The sequence below is a fragment of the Myotis myotis genome, unplaced genomic scaffold (assembly GCF_014108235.1).
Source record: "Myotis myotis isolate mMyoMyo1 unplaced genomic scaffold, mMyoMyo1.p scaffold_m19_p_9, whole genome shotgun sequence".
Lineage (NCBI taxonomy): Eukaryota > Metazoa > Chordata > Mammalia > Chiroptera > Vespertilionidae > Myotis > Myotis myotis.
Genome location: NW_023416401.1, coordinates 76,393,028 through 76,408,087, shown reverse-complemented (window position 1 = coordinate 76,408,087; position 15,060 = coordinate 76,393,028). Strand labels below are relative to the sequence as shown.

The following is a 15,060-nucleotide window of genomic DNA, read 5'->3' as shown; positions in this document are numbered from 1 at the left end:
GTCTTTTCTCAATCCTTTCACCCCCCCCCCCCCTCAGGGTCACTGAACCAGGCTGAGCTGGCATGGCACATAAGGCACCCTGGGGCTGAGTATGCCATGGCTGTGCCGGCTCCCCATAGGCCAGGTCCCAGGAAGGACAGATATTACCATTCCAACTCTCACTGGGGATAGAAGAGAAACCTGTAGTTTATAGGTTCCCAGGTTCTATCTTATATATATCCAATACTTAAAGTGATACTTATTTTAAAAAGCTCGTGTCATCAAATGCCAATTCTGTATAGCTGGCCACAGAATTTGATTCTTAAAAATTGGTTATTGAACTGATTTTACTAATCCCATTTATTTCAAAATAACTCTCTGGTTGTCCACTTAGCAGGAGTGGGGAACCTTTTTTTTGCTAAGGGTCATATGGATATTTATAACATCATTCACTTAATATACATTTATGTTGATAAATTTACACTCCTACATTTATTGAATTTCGAGTCCCTCCCATAATTGCCTTGGTAGGGCCACACCAAATGGTTTTGTGGACCTTATACAGCCCTCTTGCTGGATGTTCCCCACGCCTGACTTAAGAATATCTCCAAACTGGTGTTTGAACTCAGGCCTCGGGAGTAGCTGAGCTTGAATTCCTTTCCTTTGGTATCACACTTTTGGCCTAGACACAGAAACTTTTTTATAAAATATATTTTTATTGATTTCAGAAAGGAAGGGAGAGAGATGGAAACATCAATGATGAGAATCATTGATTGGCTGTCTCCAGCATGCCCCCTGCCTGGGGATTGAACCTGCAACCTGGGCATGTGCCCTGACCGGGAATCAAATCGTGACCTCTAGGTTGACACTGAAACACTGAGACACACAGGCCAGGCACGTTTATTTTATGTTTTTATTGCTTTTAGAGAGGGAGAGGGAGAAACATAGATGAGAGCCATCAATCAGATTCCCCTGCCCCCTGGAGATCAAGCCTGCAACCTGGGCGTGTGCCCTTACTGGAAACTGAACTGGTGACCTCTCTGTGTATAGGGTGATGTTCAACCAACTTAGTTACACTGCCCAGGGCAACACAGAAACTTTTAAATGGAGTTAAAAGGGAAAATACAACAGCTGAGAACCTAAAAAGCCCTCCAGCTAACATCTGTGCAACACATCGAATACTAGTAAGCTAGTATTTTCTATATGTCTAAAGAATGGAACTGAAAGTAGTATTAGAACTAAGGACAATGACAATGGCTTTCTGCTCAGTTTAGACATGAGTTTTAGAACAGAATAAGGAAAAGAAACAAGTCTAAAACAGGACAAGAACAGAAGAATGGTACCCCTTCCCAAAATAAAGTGTGAGTGGAGGGCAATGGATTATTTTTAGTTTTAATGTTACTTAAATAATAATAATATAGGAAAAATTCTATTAAATAATACAACTTAGCCACAGAGTGAACTTGTAAGACTTTAACAAAGAAGGTCTAGAGAAAAAAAAACCTTTTGAATGAGGATAATAATTAATATTTATGGACTGAAAACATCCTTCACAATAGTCATTTAGGTTTGAGGTAAATGCAGTGGCACAATCCTCCAAAAGAATATTTCTTTTTAAAAAAAAAATATTTTTATTGATTTCGGGGAGGAAGAGATAGAAATATCAATGATGAGAGAGAAAAATTAATCAGCTGCCTCCTGCACGCCCCCTACTGGGGTCTGAGCCTGCAACCTAGGCATGTGCCCTTGACCACAATCGAACCTGGGACCCATCAGTCCGCAGGCCAGTGCTCTATCCACTGAGCCAAACCAGCTAGGGCAAGGATATTTGACATAAAAAGGAACAGAATGTGGAAAAGGATGTTCCAACTATCCTCTCCATTCACGCCCCAAATTTGCACAGACTGCTCTGCTATTCCTGCCTTTCCCGTTTTAATTTCTTCTCAGTGGAACCATTGTGAAAACAGAAATGGTGATACTGAACCAGATATAAACAATTTCCAATGAAGACCTTAATAAATAGCTTCAAAACAAGCATTTTTAGGCTCTAGCCATTATCCATTGGTAAATACGCATTTGTTGGCTTCTTTTTTCTTGGACAGTCAAGTCTTGAAAGCTTCAGATGTTGTCCTCCAGAACTTCAAAGTATTTTATTAAAGAATGGATTCCACTTACCTGCTTCATATTCTGGTGGCTACTCTACCAATATAAATTTAGTCTCCATAGATTTAAAAAATATATTTTCATAGCAGTAAGTCTGTATCCATTATTGTGAAGTTTGCTTTCAAGGGAATTTGATGTTCCATCATGAGTTAAATTACTTGCTCCCAAAGGAACTTCATTTGAAAGATGTCATAAAGTTCCGAGCTCTCTATTAAAATTCAAGCCATTCTGTCATGTAAATACAGTTAGATGGTGAAATCTCACCACCTTCATGGCAGTCGTCAAAAACCTTTAAAACAGAAAAATGTTTATATTCAAACTGAAGTTTTTTTTTTTTTTAAAAAAAAAACACTAATAAAGTAAAATTAAGTGTCAACCATAACTCACATTTCTATTAATGAACTATCCAAGACCTAACCATTTACTTAAAGCACTATTAAAAACAAAACTTTCAAATTGAAGGAGATTAGGTCTGTATTTAAGGACACACTGTAATTAGGCCTGCTCTGTGATCATAAAGTTACTTAATGGGAAACCTTTTACTACAGCATTAAGATGACCATGTTCACCTGCCCACTGGGGAAGAGGCTATCAGCGGGTACCACAGGAATATAAGGGAGATCTATACTTAAGAATGACTTAGTTTTGACTAACCAAATGTTTCCTGTTTAGCTACTTTCGTTTTTGTGAAGGGTGCCAAATAGAATTTCCAATATGCTAGCCTTTTTTCTAGTAATTGAAACCATGGCATAGAATGCTTAGATATATAGAAAAGGGCCAGTATCTATAATAATAAAAGCATAATATGCTAATTAGACCGGATGTCCTTCCAAACGAAGCTGGAGCTGCAAGGGAAGCCTGGGTCCCGGGTGCCTGCCGGCGCCTGGAGGGAAGCCTTGGCCTGAGTACCAGAGGGAAGCCGATGCCAGCAGCCGGGGGAAGGAAGGCCTACTCTTGCATGAATTTCGTGCATCGGGTCTCTAGTAATGAAATAAAACACAGACTAGCAGCCCATGAATATTAATGTGATGAGGGCTGGGGCAGTCCCTATAGCACACAATTGGCACTCATAAACTATATGGGAATGAATGAATGAATAGTACCTTGGGCATATTGCAGGGGACAGAACATTACCTCTGAGTTTGAATCCTGGTTGTTACTTCTAAGCTACATGCTCTTAAGTCTTTCTTAGCCTAAGTTCCCTCCTACTTAAGGGAAAATAACACCAGTAGCTCAAAGGGACATAAGGAGGATTAAATGAAATCACATAAATCTTGACTATAAATCTGACTATGGTACGTTCTCAAATCTCATTTCTCACACTACTTAGGTTAAATGATTAATAGTTGTCAAAAATTGTCTATTTTAGGGCTAAGAGCAGAAAACACAGATCACTTATGTAAGGCAATGATTTGTTCATTAAATATCAAGATTACATGGAGGTTTGAGTAATTCTTGGTCAACCCTGAGAGTCAGAGAACTGGGGTGTGCTTGCTGGTACGTTATGTGGCATTTGCACTTGGAGGTAGTCAAGTGTAATGTGAAGCCTCTTGAACTCACCGGGCAGAGTCCACAGGGGGTCCGGACCAAGCCTGTAGGGGGGATGATTGGATTGACTGCTCTGTACAGTTTCATGTGTCCGTCTACACTGCCAACTGTGCCTTCCTTTGCAGCGATGATAGTCATCTCCACTTTCCCATCATATATGAGTGTATTCAAGATGGTTTCAATGTCCTCCATGGACAACTCTACCTGTAAAGGGGATATATTAAAAAGGAAACAAAAAGGACAAAGACACATTCTTTTGGAGGGAGTTAAAAACAAGTCATCGAAAACACAAAGAGGCTGAACAATGATTCAAGTTAACACAAACCACTCAAATGCTAGGGACAAAACTGAGTACCTCAAACTGAGTTTGATATCTTTGCTCTTTAATGTATAACCTAGACGTCTTATAAAGTCAAGTTTGGCAAGAACTGGATGGAGATTTATAAAATGCTTGAGCAGAAAGTACTTTAGATATAGAACAGTCTTTAGTCAAAATCACTAGTTTTTTTATAAGTGAAAAATCTGGGAAATGAAAAATGACTTGTCCAAATGTTCACTTGAATTTCTTCTTTGATCATGAAAAGCATTCAGCACAGTTTCCTTATGTATAGGACCTTATGTAAAGGTCTTCAAAAAATATGCCGATCCCACCATATATCTCATAAGAAGGAAAATACCAATAAATGACAGCTGATGTGATGACTGTTTGGCACATATATTGAAATGTGCCTGAGAAAGTCAGAACAAACTTCTGAAAGTGAAGTGTACTACCAGACTCCGCTCTGCTGCACTATTTCCCAAGCCCCAATACACAGTTCCGACAATGCCAATGGCAATGACCAACTTTGCCTAACAGGCTCAGGACAGTACTTTCTCAAAGTGGGTTCTGCAGAATATTCACAGGTTATCACCTGAGAAAAGGGTATGGGTCAAATATGTTTGGCATATACTGTAAACTATACCACTATGATAAATAAGTTTTTAAAAATAAGATTAAAATTAAAAACTGAGTTCTGACCTTACTGATCCCCAATTCACAGATATATTTCCATACTTCATGTGATGAAGCAAATGAACTATTTCTTTGTATCATTGGATTCTGTTTGCTTTCTCGGGCTGTTTCTGCCTATAAGGATAGACACATAAATCTCAGCAAGAACACTACTGTTTTCTGAATACAATTTATACAAAGTGAAATCAACAGAACATATTTTGTTTAGTAAAAATTACCAATTTAATGCCTATAAAACAAGACCTACAAAATTAAACATTATGAAGAAACTTAAAAAGAAATGATTGTTTACTCAATTATGCCTTACCTTGGTTTGTAGGAACTTAAAACACTGTTGGTTAAGCACCTCTACAAATTCAGATTCAAAATCCTGGTCACTGTACCAGGCTCCACCAGTCACAGACCGGTCAGGCTGCAGGTTATAGAGCATATACACCTTTTTCTTTGAGGCCTAGGAAAAAGCATGCACAGAAGATGTGCTTATAAGCTAACAATCTCCCAAAACTAAGAAGTGAAAAAAGCTCAAAACATTGTATTTTAGAGTTTTAGATTCACAGAATTATTGTGAAAATGGTATAGAATTCCATTTACCTTGTGATGTTTTCCCTATTATTAGCATCTTACATTAATAGGGTACATTTGTTACAACGAACTAATATTGATATATTATTATGAACTAAAATCTACACTGTGTTCATATTTCCTTAGTTTTTTCTGGTCCATTTTTCTCCCCAAGATACCACATTAGATTTAGTTGTCATGTCTTCTGAGGCAAATTTTAGTTGTGACAGTTTTTAAGTGTCATTATCGATGAACTTGCCAGTTTTGAGAATTACTGGTCAGGTATTCTCAAGGATGCCCTTAACTGGGATTTGGTCTGATGTTTTTCTGATGATTAGACTGGAAGAAAGATCACAGGGATCAACTGACCTTCTTATCACATCAGATCAAGGGTTATCTGATTAGGGTGAGGAAAATGTTTTAAAATTAGAAGAGTGTGATGGCTGCACAATCCTCTGAGTACACTAAAACCCAATGAATCATACCCTTTAAGAGGATTAATTTTATAATATGTAAATATCTCAATAAAGCTATTAAAAATAAAGATATAGGAGAATTGTAGAAATGAAGCTAGGAGATGGGTATGTGGGGATTCATTATATTATGTTCTTTACTTCTGTATATATTGGAACTTACCTATTAAAAATGTGAAACAGAAATAATATTCTAACTTAGGGAGTGGTATGACATAAATATCATTGATAAATAAAATCAAATGAATATCAAATCGTTTTTCTTTGGCCTGATGTTTTTTATTCACCTGATGATTTTTATTTTATTTAATTTTTCAATTACAGTTGACATTCAATATTATTTTATATTTGTTTCAGGTGTACAGCCTTGTGGTTAGATAATCACATACCCTACAAGTGATCCCCTGATATTTCAAGTACGCACCTGGCATCATACATAGTTATTACATTATTGACTATATTCCCTATACTATACTTTACATTTCTGTGATTATTCTGTAACTATCAATCTGTACTTCTTAATCCCTTTTCCTTTTCACCCAGTCCTCCAAACTCCCTCCCCTCTAGCAACCATCAATTTATTCTCTGTATCTGTGAGTCCGTTTCAGTTTTATTTATTCATGTATTTTGTTCTTTAGATTCCACATATAAGTACAATCATATATTTGTCTTTCTCTGCCTTCTTTCACTTAGCATAATACTCTCTAGGCCTGTCCCAAATGGTAAGATTCTATTCTTTCTTATGGCTAATATTCCATTATATATATTACCACTGTGTGTTTTTTGTGGTTTTTTTATTTTTATTACCACTGTTTTTTTATCCACTAGTCTACCTAGGTTGCTTCCATATCTTTGCTATTGTAAATAATGTGATGCGCATAGGGGTGCATATATTCTTTTGAATTAGTGTTTTTGGTTTCTTCGGATATATACCCAGAAGTAGAATTGCTGGGTCATAAGGCAGTTCCATTTTTTTAATTTTTAGAGGAACCTCTATAGTGTTTTCCATAGTGCCTGCATCAATTTGCATGAATAGTAAATTCTTATATGCTGAAATTTGTGTTCAAGCAAACTTTAATATAGGGGAATTTTGGCTCCTCTCATACTAAAACCAGTGAGGTCAGCAGCAGATGTCCCTGGTGGACACAGCTCTGGAGCATGGAGCCCCTGAAGGATGTGATGGGTAGGGTGGGATCAGGAGGAGAAACACTATGTGCTAGAAGAGATGATCCACCAAGGCAGGGATCTTTCTCTGACTTATTCACTAATGTATCGCAAGCACCCAGAACAGTGCCTGACACATAGCAAGCACACGTAGATATTTGTTCAATGAGTAATCTAATATACCAGGATGAAGTAAATTCTCTTAGACATCACAAAATCCAGGAAAAATGTTCATGATTCTAAAAATTCTTTCCTGAATAGAGTCAATTAGCTATAGATTTATTTTTTTTATTTTTTTTTTAGCTATAGATTTTTGAGTGGGTAAGAAGTTACATATCTAAGTAGCATCTTCAAACCAATTATGAGCTAAATTTTAAAAAATCTTGTTTTGATCAGTTGTTTTAAATCACAACACAGCTTAAAGAACAATAAAAACCTGAAATATAGTTGGAGCAATATATATAATAAACATTTGGAAGAAAAGAGAAAATTACTCACTGCTACAGACTTAACAGCTTTGATAAGCTTTTTACTTTCCAAATTCTTTAAAATTTTGTTAATTTCTGTTAATGGCAAATTACTTTTATACCGGATGTCTCTGCTCCATATTCCTATAAGAAAGTAAAATAAAATAAGTTGAAAACTATAGGATTTATGTTTATAATCCCATTGCTTATATCTCATACCAAAACCAGCAAAATAGGTATCTATATATTGCTAGGGCATAGCTATAGGAAAAATTAAGTGTCATAGAGGCAAAAATCTCACATAAAGTAACAAAAATATTAAAACAATATATGTTATATGTTCTAGTTTCTATAGAAATTTCTTAGAATCCTAGTGTGAACCTTTTTAAAAACAAATGAAAAGGGCACTTTTGTAATGGAAGAAAAATCTTGAATGCTATTGAATTTATGCAGTCATGTGCTACATACTGACATCTCAGGCAGTGATGGACTGCATGTATCCTGGTGGGTCCAAAAGATTATAATAGAGCTGAAAATTTCTACCATCGGGTGTCCTAATGTTGTAGCCCAACTCATTACTCAAGTGTTTGTGGTAGTGCTGGTATAAACAAACCTACTAGTTGTATAAAAATACAGCATATACAAGTATGTACAGTACATAATACTTGATAAGTGACTATTTTACTGGTTTACGTATTTACTATACTTTACTTTTAATCATGAATTTAGAGTATGTTCTTTCTACTTATAAAAAAAAGTTTGCTGTAAAACTATGCTGCAATAGCCTCTCCTATCCCTAGTCTCATACATCTCAGGTTTACTGTGTCTCTTGATTGTATCTTTTCTCTTTTGTTTGATTTAATCTTGTGTTGTTTTATACAGTAACATGCTGTATAGGCTTGTAGCTTAGGAGCAATAAGCCATACCATATAGCTTAGGTATGTAATAGGTTTATATCATCTATGTTTGTGTAAATCAACTCTTTGATATTTGCACAAGGACAATAAAATCACTTTATGCATTTTTCAGAACTTATCCTTGTTAAGTGGTGCTTGACTGTTTCTTCCATTCCCTCCTGCACCCCTTCTCTGTTTTCTATAAATTTCACATCGGATTATATATGTAAAAGACAAACGTAAGTTTGGGCTACAGTCAGCTGCAATCTATGCCCATTATTTATACAGCACTATAGTCAGGAGATGGAAAATAGGAAGATTCTAGTTCTTACAGCCACTAAACAGACTGCAAAGGAAGGTATAATTTTTCTTTCAAAGAAAGAATGTTATATGTGAAAAGGGAATATTATGTAAAAATATTTTGCCATATTTTCTTCCCAATACAGAGGCATAATGAGATAAGAACTTTTTTCAACACAGAATGGCTTCAGATTACATCATAAATGTTAAAGCTAAGGAATCAAATAGATCCTAAATTGTAATAAACAGCAACTTACTTATTTAGATATAGTTCTTCAATTAAGTCAGAGAAACTAAATAGCTGTTGAGGGACCTAATCAGACACTGCCACACTGCACTACACATCTCTCCATTTCTTTTTTGAAAAACCAGAGATTTTATTAGCCACAATTTACAGATAAGAAGAAGAAACTAAGGCTTCCAAAATATAAAGAGGATTAAAAAAAGGACCTTAAGTTTTCATTTATTTTGGATAATACGTTCACATGGTTCAATATTAGGAAGTTTCTTTCCATTCCTGCTCACAGTTATCTAATCCCTGCCTCCTTTGAGGCAACAATGATATCATTCCACGTGTCCTTCAAGCATATGTATAGTACAGCGTGGGGCAAAAGTAGGTTTACAGTTGTTCATATGGAAAATAATACAATAATTAATAAACAATACAAGAATACACTGTTTCTCATACTCACAACTGTAAGCCGACTCCCCCTCCCCCCACCCCCCCGCCCCGCCCCAACCCTCCCGTATAGAAGTATATTATTTTCCTCTCCTTTTTACATAAGTAGCAGCACAGACACTGATCCATTCCCCGGGAAGACAGAATCTCAGTCCCTATATCTGGTCCAAAGTCAATGTTTTTTCTGCTTCTTCCTTCACATGCTTACCTTTATTTCCTGCATCCTCTATGATCTGATATACTAGTTTTTCTTGGTTATCTGATCCCTTCATTTTACTGCAGGGGGATAAAGTAGAATTAAAAAGGCAAAGAGGTACAGGATAATCTAATAATCTACATGACTACTTCAATGAATTAGCAGACAAGGTCATCACATTGACTTATTTACCAAAATAAAGACTTACCTTAAAAAGAATGAGACAGGGCTGTATGTACCATAATGAAAAGATGTCCAAGACAGAGTAAGTGAAAAAAACAAGTTGCAAGACAGTATGAATAGAATGATCCCATTTTTGTTAAAAAAAGAAAAAGAGAGAGATTATATATAAATATATAATCATCTATATGTATTTATATATCTAGAAGAAAAAATATATACCAAATTATTATAAGCAGTTATTTCCGGGAAATGGAACTCACGATAGGAGGCAGGGATGATATGCAAGAGGTTTACATTATGCAATTCTGTATTGGCTTTCTTCCAAAAACAGGTATTACTTTGGTAATAATCAAAGTTTTCTTAAAATGATTTGAATATGTGCTTACCCAGCATTCTGAGAATCCTTTATTCTATACAGAAGGCCTGTATTGCTCCTTAAGAGATCCAACTGACCCTAAAGTTTTTAAAGATAGGAAATAGCACTGAATTACTTTGGAGATACATCAAATCTAATGACAAATGCTAACGCATTCTTTAATATTTTACACAGACTAAATGTCCTACCTCCCATAGTTATTTGTCAGTTCTTAACTTGAGATTTCAGTTTTCCCCTATCACATACAGTGCATTTTTTAAAATTTAGCTCTTTATCTCATCATTTTCTAAAATATTAATATCTAACAATTACTTATATGCTAGATCCTGGCTTGGTTATATAATCAATGTGTAAAGAATTATAAACAAGCATCTTTAGAACATTTTAACAGAAAGTTCACTTGTCCTCAATAAATTATGATTCAAACTAAAACAAATTCAATAAATATAAATAAGTATAATACAAATAAAATATAATTTTCGTAATATAAAGTTCAAATAGAAACTAACATGTAAAAACATTTTTTAACACGATGATTAAACTTTACAAAGTTAATGGTGACATTTACTGATATGTGTGATTTCTATTTGTTACATGAAAATTAGGCAGAAGAGTTAACCAATGAATAAAAGACCCGCAGTTTTGTTTTTCTGTAACACGTCAAAAGTAAAATAAAACATGTCTTAACGTACTTCTAAATTTCCTTGGGTCTGAACTTAGGAGCACCCCGATGGCTGCACCACTGGGCTTCTGGCAGTGCGGGGAAGACGTGGCTAAGAGAGGCCCCATTTCCATGTTAAGACTGGGCAGACCAATGATTTGGAAATGGGTTTACATATGGCTGAACAGTAATACCCTCCCTCCCCAGTCCCCACTAAGTAGCAAAACTGAACCACAAAGCTCAATTCAGTCATTTAACTCAATCTACGAACATTTAATGAACCAGTACTGTTGTTTGTGGGTACGAACATGAATTCTAAAAGCGAATCATACACCTAACTTCACTACCATCTGGCTGGCGTTAAGATAGAGGTAAGTAATGGGTGGGATGGGCTCCCAGAGAAGCTATGGCCTAATGTGGGATTCAGGGAGGCTTCCTGGAGACAACAGCAGAGCTGAGTCTTAGAGGATAATGAGGGGTTAGTCTGTGAAGAAAGGGAAGAAGGGCCTTCTAAGCAGGGAAGACAAAGGAGCAAAGGACCTGAGACATGCAACAGCTTGATGCAGTCCCTCTGAAACCTAACTTTTGAGACACATGATGGCAAAAGAGGAGATAGGTAAGGAAGGTAGAGGCTCACTGTGGTCAACTCATGAGTTTTGATTTGAATCTCTCGCATTGGAAGAAGTATTTCTGGTGGGGAAGTGACTTGGTCAGATCTATATTTAAGACACATCAGACTTTGCTCTGAGGCAGATGGAGCCAGGAGAGCCAGTTAGGATGCACTGTAATAGTCCAGGTAAAAGCCAAGAGCCAGAACACATGCAGGGGTAGTAGGAATGGAAATAGGGGGACAAATTTGATATTTATTTAAGAGGCAAAATCAGTAATAACTTGTGATTTATTGATAATTACTCCTGCTTAAAATTCTTCAATAGCTGCACCACTGCCTACAGCCTATAGCCAACAGGACTGGCAGTAGGTGGGGTCAGTCACAGAGATAGTGTAAGAGAAGGAGGTACTGAGGATGATTTTCAGACAGAAAGGAAAGGGCTGAAAGAGTGGTCAAAGGACAAAAACATTTTCTATTGCCACAACCTCCCAGCATCCCTTCCTCTATCTTTCCTGGAGCTGAAGACCTTCATCATAATGAAATGACTAGAAATCATCAAGAGTCCTTTTTTTCCTGGTGCTAAAACAAGGGTCAGCAATCTGGCTCACTGCTTGTTTTTATAAATAAAGTTTTATTGGGACACAGCCACGCCCATTTCTTTATGTGTGGACCATAGCTACTTTCTTTTTTTTAATTTTATTTTTTTCATAGCTACTTTCTTGAAGAGTTATCTATTATAAAAGAAACCAAATGGTCTGCAAAGCCTAAAACATATACTATCTGGTTCTTTATACAAAAAGTTTGCCAAACCCTGAACTAGTAGGTTGAAGGGAACATTTTAACAGAAAGTTTACTTGTACTCAAACCTCCATATCCAGAGCCCTTAGAAATCCAACAAAGCTGGTAGATTTAAAAAAGCAAATCAGCCTTAGCCCTGGCCAGGTAGCTCAGTTAGTTAGAGTGTCGTCCTGATAAACCACATACAAGAAACAACCAATGAATGCATCAGTAAGTGGAACAACAAACTGATGTTTCTCTCTCTTTCTCCCTTCCTCCCTCTAAAAAAAAAAAAAAAATCAGTAATAATAATTAAAAAAAAGGAAACCAGCCTTCAGATGATTACTTAGTATAGAAATATTTTACCTAATTGCTATTAAGACCAACTGTAATGCTCTCAGGACATGGGAATTTTGATGATAAGGGAAAGGAAGGACAAACAGGTAGATTTAGAACATGGGGTACCACTAGGACACTAGAGGGGAATGACATTAGGGCTCCAGGAAAACAGAAAAGGTAAGAATAGGTAGGGCTTCACTGAAAAAAACCCACTGCTATCACTGGGAGCTGAGCCTGCACTTCCTCCCAGGGGCCCAGCACTGCTGACATTTAACTGGACTCATTCCTGCCTCTTGGAAAGCTCAGGGTGAGATTGTGGAGAGTGATACCTTAATGAGTTGGCTCTGTGATGATTCACGGAAAAATCAGGGGGATGTGTTTCATAGGGAATGGCCAACACCAGGAGCAGGAAGCAAACAGAAGGTCAGAAGAAACTATGCCTATGTGCCTTTATGTATCTTACTGGCAATTAGGTTAACACATAAAGCAGTCTGAGCTGTTTCCTGGTTTAGAATCTTATCAGTCACAACCTAACACACCTTCCAATGTGTGTTTTTTTTTTTTTAAAATAACAGTGCTTTTATTTTTTGTTTTATTTTTTAAATTTATTGATTTCAGAGAGGAAGAGAGAGAGAGATAGAAACATCAATGATGGGGGAGACTCATCCATTGGCTGCCTCCTGCATGCACCACACTGGAGATTGAGCCCACAACCCGGACATGTGCCCCGACTGGGAATCCAACCGTGACCTCCTGGTTCATAGGCTGATGCTCAACTACTGAGCCATACTGGCCAGGCTCTTCCAATGTTTTTATGAGTAATAATAGGAAGCAATGACAATGGTAACTTAAAAATGTAATTACATTAACTAGTTGGATTCACCTTACCATAGACAACAGTCTATTGATTGCCACTGCCCGCTGCTGAGCTTCTATATGAGGCATTTCATTTTGAATTACTTGGTCTGTGATTCCATGAGGGAACTGGTGGCATAATTCTATAATCCTAGGAACAAAGGCATTAATGATATCATTTTTATTTCTAGTGTGTGGGGGGAAACTAGCAGAAAAATTTGAAATGGTGTATTCACATTTAGCAGACAGTCTGGGTTTCTATGATGATTCTGAATCAAAGCTCTCAAAATACATGTTTACATTATTATTTAAGAAAAACTTTTTTCCTCACTAATATGAATTCTAAACTAGAACAAAAGTCAAATGAAAACACAGAAAAAAATATTAACGCTGTAGCTTCAATTTTCTCAGATGCAAGTACACAAAGTTAGGATACAGGGTATTGGGCAGCCATAAGTCTGCAAGCAGGAGGCAAATCAGGTACTTCTGGTGGGAAGCCAACATTTATGACAATTCACCACAACTGGGGCCTGTTTGGGGAATTATCCCTACCAAACAGAAACAAGCCCAAATATCCACACTGTCATGGGATCCTCGTATGTTATTCATAATAGCTTGAGAAAATTGGGTTCTTTAAAAACCATGTGGTAATCTAACAATAGTAGTGCGCTGCTAGTGAATTACAAAATTGAGAGGCTTTAGGTGCCCCACAATAATCTTGACTTAAATTCCGCACGGAAACCATTTGTGGTTTAATGTTGCTTTGTAATCACAAACTGCTCCCTAATTTTGCCCAAACGTCCAGTCGTGGGAGTTCCCACAGCGACAAGAACCACTTTGGATCAGAACATGCACCCTGAAAGCCCTTTCAGCGGTTCTCAACCTGTGGGTCGCGACCCCTTTGGCGGTCGAACGACCCTTTCACAGGGGTCGCCTAAGACCATCCTGCATATCAGATATTTACATTACGATTCATAACAGTAGCAACATTACAGTTATGAAGTAGTAACGAAAATAATTTTATGGTTGGGTCACAACATGAGGAACTGTATTTAAAGGGCCAGAAGGTTGAGAACCACTGCAGGTAAAAACGCCATCACCTTCACACAGGGAGGTAGTGCATCATCACAACTTCCCCAACAGCATCGGGACAGCTACACAAAGTTGTAAACTGTCAAACTCCTTTGGAATTTTTTAAGAGTTTTGTTCTTGGAGGGTGGGAAGGGGATCCAAACCCGGCAACCCTCTCCCTGCGTGCTCACTGAACTTGTCCGGTATCTCTCGACTGTCCGTGGAGAAAGGGTCCGGCTGCCCAAATGACCCGCCGGGAACCGAGCCTCACCCACTGACTTACCTGTTTTCTATTTCTACTGGATCCGCGTCGGGCGGCTGCAGCTTCACCTTCACCTCAGCCATGAGGACGCGGTTCCTACACCAGCGGGGTGAGAAGCGCGTAGCGGCCCGGCAACCAGCGGTGCCCGGGCGATGGGCCTTCTTCCTCGTGTCGCAGCCGGTCCTTCCTTGTCTGTCGGCTTGAGGTGACCACGCCGCGCCTGCTCCGCCTCACTCACGGGCGCCGCTACACCCTCTTCTCTTTTTTCTTAACCTTTCCCCCCCTATATCCTCTTATTCTTGCTTCCAGAATGTCAATGCCTGTCGGGCGAAAGAGCTTCCTGTCCTCATTCTGCGTTGAGACGCCACTTTTTAGCATTTTCCAACCTCTGAGAAGGCGTGTTCTCGGACGCCTACGGTTCCTGCGGGTACCACTTTCCCAGTCAAACGTCACGGGTGGAGCTGGTTGCTAGGAAGCCATTTTTCCGC

At 37.8% G+C, this 15,060-nt stretch overlaps 1 protein-coding gene across 8 annotated transcripts; it reads right to left on the bottom strand.

Moving 5' to 3' along the window:
• Positions 1-874: 874 nt before the first annotated feature.
• On the bottom strand, positions 875-14,986 carry POLR3F (RNA polymerase III subunit F). Of its 8 annotated transcripts, XM_036323514.1 has the most exons (10): positions 14,594-14,968; positions 13,273-13,390; positions 10,008-10,075; positions 9,647-9,667; positions 9,451-9,518; positions 7,399-7,511; positions 5,010-5,153; positions 4,709-4,816; positions 3,703-3,894; positions 875-2,431 (listed from the first exon to the last, which is right to left on the bottom strand). In XM_036323514.1, exons 1-10 carry the CDS (start codon positions 14,653-14,655, stop codon positions 2,354-2,356), a joined length of 972 nt encoding a protein of 323 aa, XP_036179407.1. In that variant the 5' UTR covers positions 14,656-14,968; the 3' UTR covers positions 875-2,353. The 8 variants fall into 8 exon arrangements, with proteins under 8 accessions (XP_036179407.1, XP_036179408.1, XP_036179411.1 ...); XM_036323515.1 differs by lacking the exon at positions 9,647-9,667 and having other exon boundaries at positions 14,594-14,964; XM_036323512.1 differs by lacking the exon at positions 875-2,431 and having other exon boundaries at positions 2,481-3,894; positions 14,594-14,975.
• Positions 14,987-15,060: the final 74 nt, after the last annotated feature.

What these genes read in the sequence shown, in the direction of transcription:
- POLR3F (XM_036323512.1), bottom strand. Translation starts at nt 14,655, where the DNA reads ATGGCTGAGGTGAAGGTGAAGCTGCAGCCGCCCGACGCGGATCCAGTA. An exon ending in AAGGATTCTCAGAATGCTGG is followed by an intron (nt 9,668 to 10,007) that starts GTAAGCACATAT and finishes TGGTACATACAG; the next exon opens with CCCTGTCTCATTCTTTTTAA. An exon ending in TTAAGTTCCTACAAACCAAG is followed by an intron (nt 4,817 to 5,009) that starts GTAAGGCATAAT and finishes CTATCCTTATAG; the next exon opens with GCAGAAACAGCCCGAGAAAG.